At 38.9% G+C, this 17,874-nt stretch overlaps 1 protein-coding gene across 1 annotated transcript; it reads left to right on the forward strand.

Annotated features, from left to right (window-relative positions):
• Nucleotides 1-1,265: 1,265 nt before the first annotated feature.
• Nucleotides 1,266-17,288, forward strand: gtf3ab (general transcription factor IIIA, b). Its single transcript, XM_043685783.2, has 9 exons — nucleotides 1,266-1,820; nucleotides 6,060-6,160; nucleotides 7,511-7,607; nucleotides 9,841-9,929; nucleotides 10,010-10,083; nucleotides 12,860-12,943; nucleotides 14,528-14,754; nucleotides 15,368-15,421; nucleotides 16,396-17,288. Exons 1-9 carry the CDS (start codon nucleotides 1,266-1,268, stop codon nucleotides 16,564-16,566), a joined length of 1,452 nt encoding a protein of 483 aa, XP_043541718.2. The 3' UTR covers nucleotides 16,567-17,288.
• The last annotated feature ends 586 nt before the right edge of the window (nucleotides 17,289-17,874 follow it).

Here is a 17,874-nt window from a genome sequence, read left to right on the forward strand (position 1 = left end):
CAAGTGGACATGTGAGCAGGATGCTGCACTAAAATGACTGGCTATGGGAAGGTCATAATCATGCTTGCGCACAGACCAGGGATGTCCAGCCCACTCATCTTCCCGTTTAACTGCAGAAGATGCAAGACCTACCTCTTAACCTCCTACCTGCTCACCATCCAAGTGCCCGAACAGTCTTTCCAGGTGATGCAGCATTTCACCTGTACCTCCTCCAATCTTGTGTATTGTCTTCGCTGCACCCAATGTGGCCTACTCTACATTGGAGAAACCACAGACTAGGTGCTCTTTTAAGTCTGGCAATTAGACACACTTCATTTCAGTTCTGTTGAGGAGTCACCTAGACTTGAAACATTAGCTTGCAAATTGAACAAGATCCCTTTGTAATTTTAGAAAATGTTCTTCACAGTCAACTATGCCACCAATTTTAGCGCCATCCACAAACTTACTGACCATGTCTCCTAAATTCTCACCCCGTGCATTGTTTATATAAATGACAAACAAAAGTGGACCCAGCATTGATCCCTGCTGGTCACTGGCCTCCAGGTGGAAAAACAATCCTCCACCACTCGACACCTACCTTTAAATCACTTCCATATCCAGTTGCAAGCTCTCCCTGAATCCCTTGTCATCTAACTTTATTAATTAGTCTACCTTGTGTAACTTTATCAAAGGCTTTACTAAAATTTGTTATACTTTTTGAACAGCATTCTGTTGCTCATGACTTCATACTGATAAAAACATAAACAAACACTACAGAAACTGTAGGGATATTAAATCGTCTCAAATTAAGCATTAATTTGCACAGGTCTCCACACTGTTAATCAGTTCCTCCTTCTCCTATGCTGATGACTTAATCTGAACTATGAACATTTTTTTCTCCACTCGCACTTCACCCCCTCCCCAACTACAGTATACAGTAAAGGCTACCCCCTCCACAGGCTCTCAGCGCTGCACATGGGGGACAGAGCCATGTGAGCCGGTTCCTGGGTACGAGATCGCCGCTATGTGATGTCATCGGGCTGGTCCAAGTGAATGCGGGGGAGATTTAAGGAAAAATAAAGAGATTTTTACAGACACACAGTTCCATAATGAGACAAATTTAGGATATTTTTAATTTTCTAAATAAATTTAATTTATACCCGAAGTACACTGTTAGATGTACTGTTGTATCTTGTATTTCATATGTATAAAGGTAAAACAAAACACCCAGTTACTCCAGGCAAGGTAGAAGATCTCCAGACCCTGTGCATTGTGACGGCAGGGAGATGGAACTTGGGCAGCGGCCGGAGCAGGGACCGTGCCCGGGGAGAGGGCAGCAGCCGGGGGAGAGCGCGGGCCCGGGGCGACAGGATCAGCCGGGGGAGAGCGCGGGCCCGGGGCGACAGGATCAGCCGGGGGAGAGCGCGGGCCCGGGGCGACAGGATCAGCCGGGGGAGAGCGCGGGCCCGGGGCGACAGGATCAGCCGGGGGAGAGCGCGGGCCCGGGGCGACAGGATCAGCCGGGGGAGAGCGCGGGCCCGGGGAGCGGGCAGCAGCCGGGGGAGAGCGCGGGCCCGGGGAGCGGGCAGCAGCCGGGGGAGAGCGCGGGCCCGGGGAGCGGGCAGCAGCCGGGGGAGAGAGCGGGCCCAAGGCGAGAGGATCAGCCGGGGGAGAGAGCGGGCCCGAGGCGAGAGGATCAGCCGGGGGAGAGAGCACTCGAGGAGCGAGTGTCGGAGCCGGACAGACTCTCCCGGAATCTCTTCATTTGCTCTTTCGGTTGTGGAGCGACCTTCTCTAAGAACTGGCGGCTACTCGCTCACCTGTGCAGGCACACGGGACAGGTAAGAGAGGCCGGAGCTCCGGCCTGAGGGGGCACTGCCAGGAACTGCTCCCGGGCATGTCCTACACGGAGTCACATCAAATCAAGCCTGAGTCCCACTGCCCTAACACTGAATCATTTAAAAATGTGAGCCAGAAGGAACTGATCGGAAGTGTGTATACTAATGTTTAATTTGAGGCGCTTTAATATTCTTACAACATCTGTAGTGTTTTGTTTTTGAATGATTGTGAACTTCAGCAACAGAATACTGTTTAAAAATTATCTTATTTTAACAAAACCTTTGATAAGATTACTCATGATAGACTAATTAATAAAGTTAGATCACATGGGAGAGCTTGCCAATTGGATATGGAATTGGCTTAAAGATAGTGATGGTGCGATTTTTCTACCTGGAGACCTGAGACCTGCAGTGATCAATGCTGGGGCTGCTTTGGTCATTTATACAAACACTTTGGATTAGAATTTAGGAGGCAATGTTAGTCAGTTTGTGGATGCTAAAATTGGTGGTATAGTTGGTTGTGTTCTTAAATAACCTTCTTCACTAAGGGATCTTGATCAGTTGGGCCAATGGGCTGAGAAGTGGCAGGTGGAGTTAATTTGAATAAATGAGGTATTGTATTTTGGTAAAACAAACAAGAGCAGGGCTTACCCAAGCTCCTACCATTAAATACCACAGTTAATGGATGTAGGTTTGCTCGCTGAGGTGGAAGTTTCATTTTCAGTCATATCGTCACCAAAGAAGGTAACATCTTCAGTGAGCCTCGGACGCAGCACTGCTAGTGTTTCCTGTTTTCTATTTATATATTTGGATTTCTTTGGGTTGGTGATGTCATTTCCTATGGTATCATTTCATGTTCTTTTTCTCAGGGGGTGGTAAATGGGATCCAAGTCAATGTGTTTGTTGATAGAGTTCCAGTTGGAATGTCCTGCTTCTAGGAATTCTCGTGCATGTCTCTTTAGCTTGTCCTAGGAATGGATGTGTTGTTCCAGTCGAAGTGGTGTTTGCAAATTAGTTTTTGCAAAGCAAAATGTCAAAACTAATGTCATTTACAAAATACTGTGCAAGAACTGTAACAAACACTACATTGGACAAACAGGCAGAAAACTAACCACCAGGATACATGAACATCACCTAGCCCCAAAACGACATGACCCTCTCTCACTAGAACCCTTACATACAGATAAGGAAGGACACCACTTTGACTGGGACAACACATCCATCCTAGGACAAGCCAAACAGACATGCACGAGAATTCCTAGAAGCATGGCATTCCAACCGGAACTCTATCAACAAACATATTGACTTGGATCCCATTTACCACCCTGTGAGGAAAAAGTACAGGAAATGACATCACCATAGAAAATGATGTCACCAACCCAAGGAAATCCAAACATCGAAAGCTTTGTCTGGAGGCTCACTGAAGATGTTACGTAGTATGGTGACAAAATGTCTGAAAATGAACCTTCCTTCCAGCTCAGCGAGCAAACCTACCTCCAGAACCTGAAGCCTGAGCTACAAATCTTCTCGTAACTTGCTACCGCATTTAACGGTAGGACCGTGGGTATTGTTGAACCAAGATGTAGGAGTTCAGGAACATAGCTCTTTAAATGTTATCACAGCTAGATAAGATGGTTAAATTGTTTAGCATGCTTGTCTTCAATTGTTCAGACCATTGAGTGTAGGACTAAGAAGGTCATGTTGTGTGGTTGTAGGAAAGTTGATGAGGCTGCATCTGGAGTATTGTTCAAGTTGCTATACTATAGGAAGGATAATATTAAATTGGAGAGGGTTCAGAAAGGATTTACCATGATGCTGGGACTGAAGGGTTTGAGTTATAAGGATTCGCTTTTCATTGGATTGTAGGAGATTGAGGGGTGACCGTAGAGATTTATACAATCAGTGGGGCATCGATAAGGTGAATAGCAAAGATCTTTTCTGTAGGATTGGGAAGTTCAAAACTATGGTACATATTTTTAAGATGAGATGGGAAAGATTTAAAAGGGACCTGAGGGGTAATATTTGCAGAGTGGTGTGTATATGGATTGAGCTGCCAGAGAAAGTGTTAGATGCAGGTACAGTTACAAAATTCAAAAGACATTTGGATAGGTATATGAACAGGAAAGGTTTGGAGGGATATGGATCAAACATAAGTGGGACTAGTTTATTTTGGGAAACTGTTAGCCTGAACAAGTTGTACCAAAGGTTCTGTTTCCATAACAACAAAGTAATTTTTGCAAGGTTTTTAGTGAGACTAGGAGTAAAACTTCTTGTTAATTCAGTGGTTGCCAAATAGCTTAAGTCCAGAGTAGGCAATCACAATGCTGTCCTGTACGGAAAATCACTAACAGAAGCTTCAGAATTTTCCTGATTAACTGTGTAGATTCCAGAGGTTGCAGTCATTTTAATAGTTGTGACAAAGCGGTACATTAAAAAATTTGTCATTTCTTCCAGTTTTTTGCAATATTGCAATGACTTTTACTTGTGTAAAGGGCATTTCAGGAAAGAAAGTATCCTCAAGAACACAACCAGACAAAAATGAAAAGTTCTCCATTCGAGTACTAGAGGAGATAATTTATAGGCAAAACATCAAGGCGGGATTGAAACACAAGGATCGAATTTTTAAATGAGCATTAGCTCCTGATCCATCAATGCAGCACAACACATTAGGATGATGAATGAATGGAACTTCAGGCAGTTTGGAATGCATGCAGTAAAGCCTTGGATGTGTTTAATTTTAAATGTGGAAGATGACATCAAACCATTAGATTGAAATAGTTGAGGTTAGAGAGAACAAAGGTATATGTTTCCATCAGTTGAAGAAAGTGGAAGTAGGGACAAAAAAAAACTGCAGATGCAGGAATCCAAAGTAGACAAGCAGGACGTAGGAAGAACACAGCGAGCCAGGCAGCATCAGGAGGTGGAGAAGTCAACATTTTGTTTATAAACCTTCTTAAGGAGTTGGGGTGAGGGGAGCTGCAGGTAAAGGGGGAGTGGGGGAGGGTTTTGTGTGGGGAGAGGGGCAGAGGGGTCAGGTAGTGGGTAAGGCCTCGCTGTTCGATGGATCTGGTTGGTGGTTGAAAGAAAGGGGGGAGGGGATGGGAAGGGAGGTTATTTGGAATTGGAGAACTCCACGTTGAGTCCTCTGGGCTGTAGGCTGCCCAGGTGGAAGGTAAGGTGGTGTTCCTCCAAATTGCGGTCTGATTCACTGACAAGTAGAAGTAGCCAGTTTTTTGTGATTGAGGAAATGGGGGAGGGGTCTCCAGTTCAGATAGGAAATCAAGATTGCAAACAACCTTTCTTGGCCTAGAAGGGTCCCCTGGTAGTTACTGAATGTGTAGTTTGTTAGACACTGAGATCAATAGTTTGGTCTTCCAAGAGTTTAACTGGAGGATGTTTTTCACTCTTATGCAATTGGGTAATAAGGGGAAATAGTGAGGAAGAGCTGTTACTGTCTAAACCATTCTAGAGTGTGACTTTTTAAATAATTTTAGATTGTTTGTTTTTTCCAAGGAACAATGAAGTAACAGTAAGGATAGGCTTTATCAAATATCTCCTAGTGATGTTTGAATGTGTGAATAAAACCAGTAAAACTGCAGCCCCATTTGAATTAATACAGGAGAGAGATGTTGGAGGGGGGTGGTGTGCTCAACCATGTCAAAGGTTGTAGTTAGGTTGGTAAGGGGATGAGGAGGGGTCATGCACCATGGTCAAATACATATATGATTTGTGCAGTTTAGTGTGGTTTGAATGGAGGTGGGACACAAGTTTGCACAGACAAAGGGTTCAAAGTTGGATGATGGACTCAGAGGGTACTGTTTCTTATGCCTAGTTTAGGGTTCAGAAAGGAAAGCTGGGTGGCCAGCTGTTTGGTTGAAGTGGAAGAGCAGAATATGGGTCTTGTTGCCAAGGTGAATGCATGAGATGGTATAATGGAAGGTGGAAGAGAAATCTGAGGAAGATGTAGGGTCAGATGTTGGCATTTGAAGCATGGAAGTTTAACTTGATGACCCAGAACAGTTAAGGGAGCCTCGGCTGCTGAATAGGTTAATGACAAGCTATGAATTTCTTGCACTTGGAAGAGGCCAGGAACAAGGGAGTTGTCAGATTTGACTGAGGATAGCAGACTCCATTAATGCCAGATGTGATCTGACTAGATCTAAAAATCGGGTAGATTGAGAAAATTACTGGCAGATAATGACTGTAAAGAAGAATCTTTACCAAATATGTTTTTTTTTCTAGAAACCATTTTCTTGTGAATATGAGGGATGTGGTAAAAGTTTCTCCAGGAAAGGTCATCTTACACGACACCTTCTGACTCATGAAAGCGAAAAAACATTCAGGTGAGTGTTCACCATGAGAAATTCTTAACTTCAGCAGCAGCTGTTTGTTTTCATATTCATTTAGGGTAACTAGAGTCAAGGTTCAACCAAATTAAAATACAAGTTTTCAAAGGAAATTATCAGATCACTTCAGTTATGGGCATATTATGCCTTAGTGGGGTAGTGTGCTGGAAATAAAGTCCCATTATTTCTGGAGGTTTTTTTTAAAAAAGCTAACTTTTTATAAAGTACGCAGAATTCCCACTTCCTGTCTTTCAGACCCAGGTTGTCAGTATGAACCAAGTTCTATACTTAAAGTCTATTCATTACAAATGTCATCCCAGAGAACCTTTTCTGAATTGCTTCCAATGAAGTGTCCTTCCATAAATAAGGGAACTAAAATTGCTGTCATACTCCACATACGTTCTCACAGCATGTTGTACGGTCGCAGTAAACTGTCTACTCTTACACTTAACCGCTTGAAACAAGGGCTAATGTTCCCTTAGCCTTCCTAATTACCTGCTGCACCTGTGTGCTAGCTTTTTGTGCCTTGTGCACAAGTACCCTGAAGTTCCTTGGTGTTGCAGCTTTCTGTAGTTTTTCCCTATTTAAATAATACTGCTCTTTTGTCCTCCCTTCCAAAATGAATATCTTCACATTTTCCCACACTATACTCGATTTGCTAAATTTTTGCTGACTGGTTACCTACCCTATCAATAAGGCTCTAAACTACATCCTTCTTGCAACTTGTCTTTCCACCTTTTTTTTTTGTCATTTGCAAATTTCGATACAGGTCATTTTCTTCCATGTCATTAATATATATATTGTTAAAATATATAAAAAGCAACATGGATAACTAATTTGTATTAATCAGAAACTAAAGTTTGCTGTCGTCCAATTCAGCATCCAGGAGCACCCATAACTTTTATCACCAATTCATTTACTGTTTAAAACCTAAATAACCTAAGCCACATGCCAAAAACTTAACAAATGGCTAGCTCCTTTTTTATTTGTATATCAATGACTAATCTGACAAGGTCCAATAAACTTCTCTCTTCTGGTTGTTGCAAGGTATTAACCTCACAAGGTCCTGTTAAAGAGAGAGGTCGATCATATTTTCTAAGGGAACAAGCTCTAGTTGGAGATAAATGAACAAGATGTGGCTAATAAAGACGATGACTGTTTTTAAGGTTCACTTCAGGGCTTATTAGGCATTACCCTGTGCTGAACAGAATTGCTTCAGAAACAGCTGGAAAGTTATTCCTTTATCAGTCATGAAAGCACCACAATATGAAGTAACGTTTAGATTTCTTGTAGTTTTGTTTACACTTTGAAGCAATGCCAATATTCTTTATTCTTAATGTGTTGCAGATGTACAGATGAAAGATGCAATAAGACTTTCACTACAAAGGACAATTTGAAAAAGCACATTTCAAGAAAGCATGACAATATAGAAAAACTTTACTTGGTAATGAATGTTTTTCTTTTGTCACAAATTGATGGGATGTGGATGCCATTGGCAAGGCCAATATTCATAGTTAAACCTTCATTTTTACATGTAGTTTGTAATGAGCCCCCTTCAACTGCTGCTTTTTATGGTGAAGGGTCTACCCCAGAGCTACTCATGATGTTCCAGAATTTTAACCCAGTGACTGAAGGAATAGTGTATTTCCAAATCAGGATGGTGTGACTGGGCAACTTGCAGCTAGCAGTTTTAACATCTAGCTTCTGGTCTTGTAGTTAAAAGTGGTAAGGATTGAAGGTTTAGGAGTTCTGTCAAATAGGTGTGCTGTGCATCTTTGTAAATGGTACAAGGGTGCGAATGATGTGCATTGTCTTAAATGTATCAAGTTCTCAAGAGTTGGTGCTTCACGATTGGGCAGTTGAAGAGTTTGCCCATCACACTCCTGACTTCTCTTATGAATATTGCAAATTGTTTAAGGAGTCAAGAGATTACTCAACTGCTGCAAAATTATTATCTTCTGACCTCTTGTAGCTAAGGTAATTAGCTAATTGGTCTAGTTAATCTACTGGTCAATAGTGACCACAGATATTGGTGGAAGGTGATTTCAATAATGTTAAATCCCTCCCCTGCACACTGTTCCCTTGACATTAACACATTTTCCTTCCTCTCTCTGTTTGAAGCTGTTTGGCATCTTTTTGATTGAGATGACCTTTCAACTGCACGGCTGCACCAGCAAGACTGCCTAATTTCACTTCCTAACATTATTTCTTTGCCCTTGCCTGCAGCTGAAATCCTTGTCTGTTCTTACATTTCTCAAGCTCCCTATTTGAATGTCCTCCTGGTCAATATACCATCCCATTCTCCATAAATGTGGACGTACCATAACTTGGCACCACGCCATGTTCAACCATGCTTGCAATCGACATTTGCTGCTTTTTTTTTTGCAGCATTTAGCTTTTGAAACTCGGTGGCCTCTCCCCAAACCCAACTTCCCTCAGATCCCTCGCTCTCCAATGTTGCCATCTTTTGGATTTCTGATTTTAATCCTTCTAATATTGGCCCTTTAATATATTAGAGTATTATCCCTCTAATACTGCCTGGGTTCTGGATTTTCGGATTCCCTCTCTCTATGCCTCTGAACCCCTCCATCTCCTCTTTCATGTGCTTGTAGGCATTTTTATTTGGTGACATGTCCTAATGACTGTTTAGGTATCCAGTTGTCAAATTTTGTTTGTTAAAGTAATTTTAACTTATTTTAAAGGATTATTTTGAGTTTTATTTCCAACACTCATTATTTTGGCTTAAAGTACAGATCTTGCAACCTGAGTTACTGGTTCAGTTCGCTTACAAGCAATTTCCAAAGTGAAAATTGGTTCTGTATGATGGTAAATAAAAGGATAACACAGCTGGCTGCATGCATTGAATTGATCTTGAATATTTAATCATATGGTGTTATATAACACTGCAAATGGTTTCAACTCATAACTATAAAATCTATTAATCACCTATAAAATTATTATGATTATTGTTTAATACTCAAACCTCTGCATTCCTGCCTCCACTAGCATATGTACAATATAACTCAAATTTACTGGTCTGCTGAATGAAACTAATATTTTAATTGATTAGTACAATATATCCTGAAGTGCTTGACATAAAATTGTGTTGAAGGATCGGATGGATGAGTAAATTTGACAATGAACTGGTTTTTCAAACACTTGCTTAAATAGCACACTTTTATTTTGAAGAGTATTTTTACAGAAACACTACTTTAAAAAAGTTGTATGATGGCAAAATGTTCCAAGTGATTCATATTTAATAGCTCATTTCAAAATGTAATGTATTAACATCACAATGTCATTTAAAAATAAGAATGAACTAAGTGTCTAGATGATCTGTTTTTGAAGATGTTATTAGGGATAAATCTTGTCTAGGACACTTCTTCATCATTTTCTACAAAAAAAAGCCATCACATCTCCAATGAAGCAGCACTGCATAAACTTGCTAGAGTGCGTTCACAATTCTAGAATGGCATTCTAATTCACAAAAATGTGATTCCTGCATCAAGACTGGCAAAAGTTAGTGAAACATTACACTTTCAGCAACTACTCATTTATTAGAAGTTACTGTTTGAATAAAAGTGCTGGCGGGCTGTAACCTTTACAAAATTTAATATAACTGACAATATTTTTGTATCAAATTTGATGTCATTGACAAATTTGCACTTTGCTTGCAGTGTGATTTTGAAGGATGCGGTAGATCATTTAAGAAGCATCAGCAACTCAAAGTGCATCAGTATGAACATACAAATGTACCACCATTTAAGTAGGTATCCAATGCTGCCTTAATGACTTTCAAGTCATGAGGAAACATTTCCGTCTTTTACATTTCAATTTTCTTGCTAGGTGCAATTATGAGGGCTGTGACAAACGTTTCTGTCTACCAAGCAAACTGAAACGTCATGAAAAGATTCATGCAGGTGTGTCTTATGTTTCTTTAAATAGATGTTGGATGAACTAATCCAAACATTTTGCCAGATTTGCTGATGTAAAATGTTCCAAATATTGGGGCTGATCAATCTGCAGGACAGTTTCAACTTTTTAGGTAATGTATGGAAAATTTAAGATTGAGATTGTAATGAGTCAGGAATCTTTTCTGCCACAGCCTTATGGTAAAGCTGTATGATGTGATTTCAGGTAGTTCTTCTCTAACATAATGGTTACATTCTTATGCAACCTTTCACTATAGAAAAATAGCACTTTAGAAACAATGCTTAATGTTGGCAGTGTAATTGCATTACAGCCAACACACGTTTTAAAAGTTCATGCTTTAGAAAGTATCTCCAATTAGTCCATTGTGTTCGTGAATTGGTATTAGTGAAATACTCATAGCAGAACAACCTGTACAGAAATTGTGCAACAATGTTGTTTAACACCAATCAAGGTTTTTTCCCTGTTATATTCTCTCCATTGCTACAAAACAATTTGGGAAGGATCACAAAGAAATCGAGCAGGCTCAAGTGGTCAAATTGCTAGTCATTCAATTATGTAGCTGTGATGTGGAAGTGCTGAAGGTGGACAGAAGTCACATGACATCAGGTTATGGTCAAATAGGTTTATTTGAAATCACAAGCTTTTGGAGCCCTGCACATATGTTGGGTGAAGTTAGCTGTCTAACTCTTCACAATGCTGAACACTTGAGACAGCTGCCACTTCACTTTATGTAAGGAGCAGCTTTCTGAAAAGTTTAATTTCATATGAACCTATTGGACCCTAACCTGGTGTCATGTGACTTCTGACTTCTTTCAATTGTGTGACATCAACTCTACGTTTCCTGCCTTCGACTCCCTCAGAGTCATGAATTGTATCATTGTTAGTCTTGTAGAATGCAAGGCCCTCATCAGATGAACTTAACTCCATCATATCTTCAATATTTATTTGTACAGTTTTGATGTCTTTTTTAAAATTTAGTCACCAACACATAAGCGGTTTCCTGCAGTCAAATCTTGATAAGGTTGCAAGATAGTTGTTTGTTCGCTTAAGGTTTGTTTGTGTATAGGTTTCCACAATTCTGGAAATGTTAGTGACATTGATATAAGAGAAATTTCAATTTGACTAGTAACTGTCCTATCTGAATATGTGGCTATAAAATACAATGTCCAATATGATACAGGTAATTTTCCCATAACTCAGTAGTTACTTTCTGGTGTAACTTTGCTATAGAAAATCACACAATAGAAATAATGAGGCCTATGGAAAACTGTTAGGGATGAACCACCACAAAATAGTAGTTAACTGCTATTGTGTGTTAGGCTAAGTAAAGTTTTCCTTCATATTTTAATACAAACAGTAAATGTTAACACTAACAGTATAAAATCACTGACTACAGCACTGTACCTTTCACAAAGCTCTTCACGAGAAAGTACGCCAGCTAACTGACCAAGTGATGCTGACGCGAAATCCAGTCCTCCGCTCACTGTGACACATAGTGCCAGAGATGGGAATCATAACAGCGAACGGGAGTTCACTTCATATTAAAAAGTCCGCAATTCACAAATTGCGTTCAACAAATGTGCAGTATAGAAAACTGCCTGTAAAGGAAAATAGTAATAATCCCTGGGCCAATCATAGCAAGTTACATAAAGTAAATTCATTGCATTTTTAATCAGCTTAAAATTCCTCAAAGAAAAGAAACTTTTAATAGTCTTACAACTAAACCACAATATTAAATCTAAGAAAGTAAGACTATTTAGAACCTATTTACATGTATTACTTTATTTTTATTTTACCTCCTCACGTGAGGTCTTTAATCTTGTAGCACTGGATTCCACGTCAGCATCACTTGGTCAGTTGACTGGCGTAGTTTCTCGTGAAGAGCTTTGTGAAAGGTACAGTTCTGTAGTCAGTGATTTTACACTGTTAGTGTTAACACTTACTGTTTTTATTAAAATATCACTGGACTGGGGAGCAGATTTGATAATGCACTGGAAATTCTTATTATCAAAACAACAAACAGGCATTGTTATGAATGCTCCTTTAAATAAGAAAACCAATACTTTAGCTACCTAACTCATAATGATCAACACTTAAGAGACAGCTGCCATTATACAAGCTAGACCTCCGATGGTAAGTATATAATTTAGAAGTAAATGACCTGACACTGCTAAAACAATAGCATTCGAGTACTTGCATAAACTCAATTTCCTGGCTGTCCTCACACCTCAGCAGATAGACTCTCCTTGCAAACCAATTTCCTCACCACCATCTTGCCACCCACCTCCCAAAAAAAATAGCCTTTTTCTTACTCTTCACCAACCCATCACCAAACTTATCACCAATTACCCAAATGACAGCAGACCTTTTTGTTGGTTTCTTAACAGATCTGCTGTTAAATGACTGATAATGTCAAACTGCTGTTAGATAAAAACAAGATGAAGTACTTCATCAAGAATTGTTTCCTTTGTACATATAATTGCACTGCTGTCTGGCTTGAGTACACTGTATATTTATACAGAAGGATATACTCTCTCCATGATTAGCTAACATTAAGAGTAAATTGAAATCTCTAATGGAAATGTTAGCTTAGATTTGGGGGCACAGGGAAAATCAGCTTTTCACATCAGATATGTAATCTCCTTGACCTTCAGACTTGACTTGTATTTTTTTCTCTTCTTTTGTGTTCCCGAGTGGCAGTCCTGTATACAAAATAAACAGTAATGTTTAACATCCTATAAGTGACATGTCGTTATTCTGCAGGTTATTTATGCAAAGTGGAATTCTGCTCATTTATTGGAAAAACCTGGACAGAGTTACTTAGTCACACACGGAAGCATCACCGAGGTAACTACAAACGAGAATTAGCTGTGAAGTAACTGAACAGTGTTGATGTCTCTGAAACAAACTCAAATGGTTAATTTAACATGTACTATGACTGCCACTTTTAATTCCACGTTTAAGTTTTACTAAAACTTCTCTGCATGTTCCTTCATTAGTTTTTCCACAGAGCTTATATATGCCAGCAATTAACCAAAAATGTGAAATCTTGAAATCCAATTTTAAAACTAAGATTATCTTCACTTTTGAAAGCTTGCTGTATGTACTTTTATCAACTGAGGATTCCTTTTCTCCAACTTACTTCCTATCATTTCTGCCCTCCCCTTCTGTCCCAGAATAACTACGGTTCTCTTTATCCTCACTTTCCACCCACCAGACTCTGCATTCAAAGGATCATCCTCTACAATTACTGTTACCTCCAGCAGGATGCTATGACTAAATACATCTTACCCTACATTGTCAGCATTCTACAGGGACTGTTCCCTCTGACACTCTTGTCTGCACATGGGGGTGTAATCACAGGTGTAACATTTGCCCTTTTTTACTTCATCCCTCCTCACTGTCCAAGGCCCCAAACATATCTTCCAGGTGAACCAACAGCTTACTTGTACATCCTTCAATTTAGTTCACTATATATGCTGCTCTCAATGTGGTTTATTTTACTCAGAGATCAAACACAGAATGGGGTGACCATTTGTAGAACACCTCTGCTATATCTGTAAGATTGACCATGACCTTCCAGTGATTTTTCTATTTTAATACATGCTAAACATCTGTCCTAGGTTTGTTGCAGTGTTTGAACAAAGTGGAACTCCATTTGGCAACACAGCACCTCACTTTCCACATTACAACCCTTACGACTCAATACTGAGTTCAACTTCATAGTCTGAATGCTGTCTTCTATTTTGATCGCTTAGTCCCCACAATGTCTTGAATGCATAGATTTGCTCTGAGCAAGACTGACTTAATTTCTACTATTGACACCTCACACTAGCATCTATATAATTCCTGTACTACATTAACACCTTTGTCTTCTGTTCTCGACACACACTCTCCATCTGTTGCCATTAACAGCACAAACACCAGCTTTCAATTCTGAAAGAGTGCTGTTGGATCCGTTAACTTTGTTTCTCTTTCACAGATGCTGCCAAACCTGAGCTTCGCTAGCATTTGTTTTGATTTCAGATCTCCAACATCTGCAATACTTCAATGTTATAAGATTATCAAATTCTTTAAGATAGAGGGAAAATAATTTTTGCAGTTTCGGAACTCTAATTGAACTATCACTGGTCCTCACTAAATCTGCTGAAAACTGGATCGAAGTTTGCTCGCTAAGCTGGAAGGTTCATTTTCAGATGTTTAGCCACCATACTGAGTAACATCATCAGTGAGCCTCTGGTGAAGCAAGCAAACTTACATCAAGAACTTTAACCCGAGTTACAAATCTCAAAACTCGCTGAAAACGGTTGTGGACTTCTTATCAACTTTGTTTGCTGTTAACATATTTCATTTTGTTCAATAATGGCAATTCAATGTGTTTTAAAAATTGGAGCTATGATTGGGAAAATAATATTTTGAATTTTTATTTAGACTTTGTTTGTAACCAATGCAATAAGAAATTCAAACGCAAGGCCTTTTTACAAGCGCACCTTAAGACTCACGCTCAAGTGAGGGAAGTCTTCAGATGTCCCAGGAAAGACTGTGAGAGAACTTACACAACGTCATTTAATTTACATGGCCATATTCTATCATTTCATGAGCGACAACGAAATTTTGTTTGTGGATACCCTGGCTGTGGGAAAGACTTTTCTATGAAAGTAAGCTTTATTTTGTTCTAAATTATACAGATGAGTTTTAGCAAGAAGCCTTTTATTGAGAACAAAGTAACTTAATTTCTGTCTAGATTTTTTTTAATGAACGGGGCGACATGGTGACTCAGTGGTGAGCACAACTGCCAGAGACCAGGGTTCAATTCCAGCCTCTGATGATTGTGTGTGGAGTTTGCACACTCTCCCAGTGTCTGTGTGGATTTCCTCCGGGTGCTCCGGTTTCCCCCCCACAGTCCAAAAGATGTGCAGATCAAGTGAATTGGCCGTGCTAAATTGCCCATAGTGTTAGGTACGTTAGTCAGGTAAATGTGGGGAGATGGGTCTGGGTGGATTACTCTTAGGAGGCTCGGTGTGGACTTGTTGAGCCGAAGGGCCTGTTTCCACAATCTAATATTACTTTTCATTATAGAAAATGAATTGAATTTAAGACCCAGTTTCCTACATCTGCAAAATTAGTGTTTGGCGACATAAAATTTATTTTTGGTAAATCTCTAGCTGAATACATTATCAATATTGATTTTTGTTTTAAATGGATAAGTGAACTAAATGTGCTTTAGAGACCAACAGATGTTTAAAATATTACCTTCTATTTGTGTTGCAGCAAAGTTTGGAACGTCACTCTGTTGTCCATGATCCTAAAAGACAGAAATTAAAGGTATCTTATCAAATATTGAGTTTTGAGATTATATTATAAATCAGTGTAAATAATTCAATAGAATTACGCTTAGTGATAATCTCTACCTTATAACATGAAATTTTATCATTCCTGCAGAAGTTAGGAGGAGGAATTTACAACTCTTATTGACGGCTCTTTCATAACAGTGCAAAGTTCAAATCATTTGAAGATTTCAGTTCTCAACCTTTTAAACAATTCAGGGGACCTCTGTTCTTGGTGCACGTACGTGCTAATGATTGGGTTTTTTTTTAGCCTTACACTTAGTGTTTACAGTAGTTTTCTAATTCTCTAATCTTGACACAGATACTTGGTAATACTATTTTTCATGGATAACTTATCAAAATTAAAGCTGTGTGGCAATGGAAGGCAGGTCAACATTTAAATATAAAAACAAATTGCTGGAAATATTGTCATATCACATCTGTGAAGAAAGTTGAAGTTGATGTTTTTGATTTTAAAATAATTAACCAGTACAGTATTGCAAACCTTGTTTTTGTCCCCACAATATGCCAGAATTTTGTCACTACTGTTAGTTTTTGAACATTTGCACCATTTGCTTTTAACATTTAAAATTATGGCCTTCATCACAAGGGTTCCATTTGCAAAGTTAACCAATCTTTCTTTACTAATCTAACTAGATATGGTTGTTTAAATACTTTAGCTTCCATTAATATCCTAATGTGCAAGTTAATTAGCCCAGTTAAACTTGTTCAATTTACTTTGGGTGTTAAATCTAAAAGTTTGGCAAAAGGAATGAATTGGCCAAGATTTAAGTGGATAACTGGTGAAATGACCTTGGAGCTGTAAAGTTCTATTACATTCTTACTGTTCTGGGGATTTCAATTAAACATAAATTGACTTTTTCTATTTGGCCCACAGGGCTCTATAGTAAGTAACACTGAGAAAAAATAAATCTTGATTCTGTTATACATGTTGCATCATCATTCCTACAGGGAAAACGACCTCGTCCTAAGCGTGGTCTTGCATCTCGTCTTGCTGGATATATCCCTTCCAAGAACCAGTCAGCTGCTGTCTCATGTACTTTAACTGAAATGCTTGAGAAGGCTAAAATGTCTGTATTAGAAGAAAAAGATAAGCTAACTCAACCAGTGGGAGCCAATTAATGCTATTTAAGGTATTAATAAGGCTAAAATGTGGACTCTGAACTAATGCTTCAATCCAGACTCTCCAAAATATATAGATTTTCTAATGTTGCACACTTCCACCCCGTTTAAACTTAAGGTGAATGTCTCACTGTATAATTATTAATATAGTAAAGGTACACAATCCTTTATCCGAAATCCACTGGGGCCAGCTGGTTTTGGGAATTTGAAATATTTCAGAATGTGATTTTTAAAATAAAAACTTAGCAAACAGCACACGCACCTGTGAGGACCACAAGTCCTGAGACAGAGTTGACGCCTGCCAGTACTGGGCCATGCTGCCAAGTCACATCTGAGTGACATGGGTCGAATGGGTGTGGAATTGGGTTAACTGTTTGCATGCCAAATAACCTTTTTATGGAGAAAAAAACTTCTGATTTTGAATTAAGAATTGTGTACCTGTAGGAAGTGGAGTGACTCCTCAGATTTATTTTCTTACTTAAAATACTGTTACACAAAAGTTTATTACTGCCATTGTTGTATAGTAAAACAAGCTTTTGACCATGCTGCTGTAATTTACCTCTACCTTAATTCACATTTAAGTCTGACTGATCCTTTGTCTGTCAACTACGCCCATTTAAGACATGGGCAGTTGTGATTACTCCAAGTTTACATGTCAGACTCATGATCAAAGAATGCTATGTCTGTAACTTGTTAAATAAATGAAGAATTTAGGAAATGTTTTCAATTTGTTGTTAAATCTAATAGTACATTTCAGTTATTTGTGATTAAAGTTTTCATTCTGTTTTGGAAACAATGTTTACACATTGTGGTTCCACTTACCTTTTTGTGCTCTCTCATTTCTTTGTCAGAGAGATGCCGTAGAATGCACATCGCTGCTTTACCTTCTTTAATGACCTTTGGCCTGAATACGTAGGTAGCTTTGTCAGGCATGGATTGAACAATTTGATCCAGCAATATCTCCTTCAATGAGATGAATAAATTAGAAGGATGTTTAAAGCTGTTTCATATAACTTAATTCAAATAATTAAGTCAAACTTTATATTCTGACTAAATTAAGTAATACCACAACTGTCAAACATGAAGTTACAGATCAACCTGAATTTCAAAAATTTAAGACTTTCCTTTCCCTGTTGTGTTTTGAGTAACTCGCCCATCAGTTAAATTTTGAACAATGCAAAAACAGCCAAAACTTAGGTCAATAATATCTACTTTAACAAGGTTCTACATGCTCAGCAAGCTATATTTAAGGGAGATATAATAACATTGGCAAAACTTCTCCTGCAAAAAAAACTAGTGAAGTGACTT

Source organism: Chiloscyllium plagiosum, unplaced genomic scaffold (genome assembly GCF_037043375.1).
Source record: "Chiloscyllium plagiosum isolate Xiang-an unplaced genomic scaffold, Cpla_swu_hap1 HiC_scaffold_6, whole genome shotgun sequence".
Lineage (NCBI taxonomy): Eukaryota > Metazoa > Chordata > Chondrichthyes > Orectolobiformes > Hemiscylliidae > Chiloscyllium > Chiloscyllium plagiosum.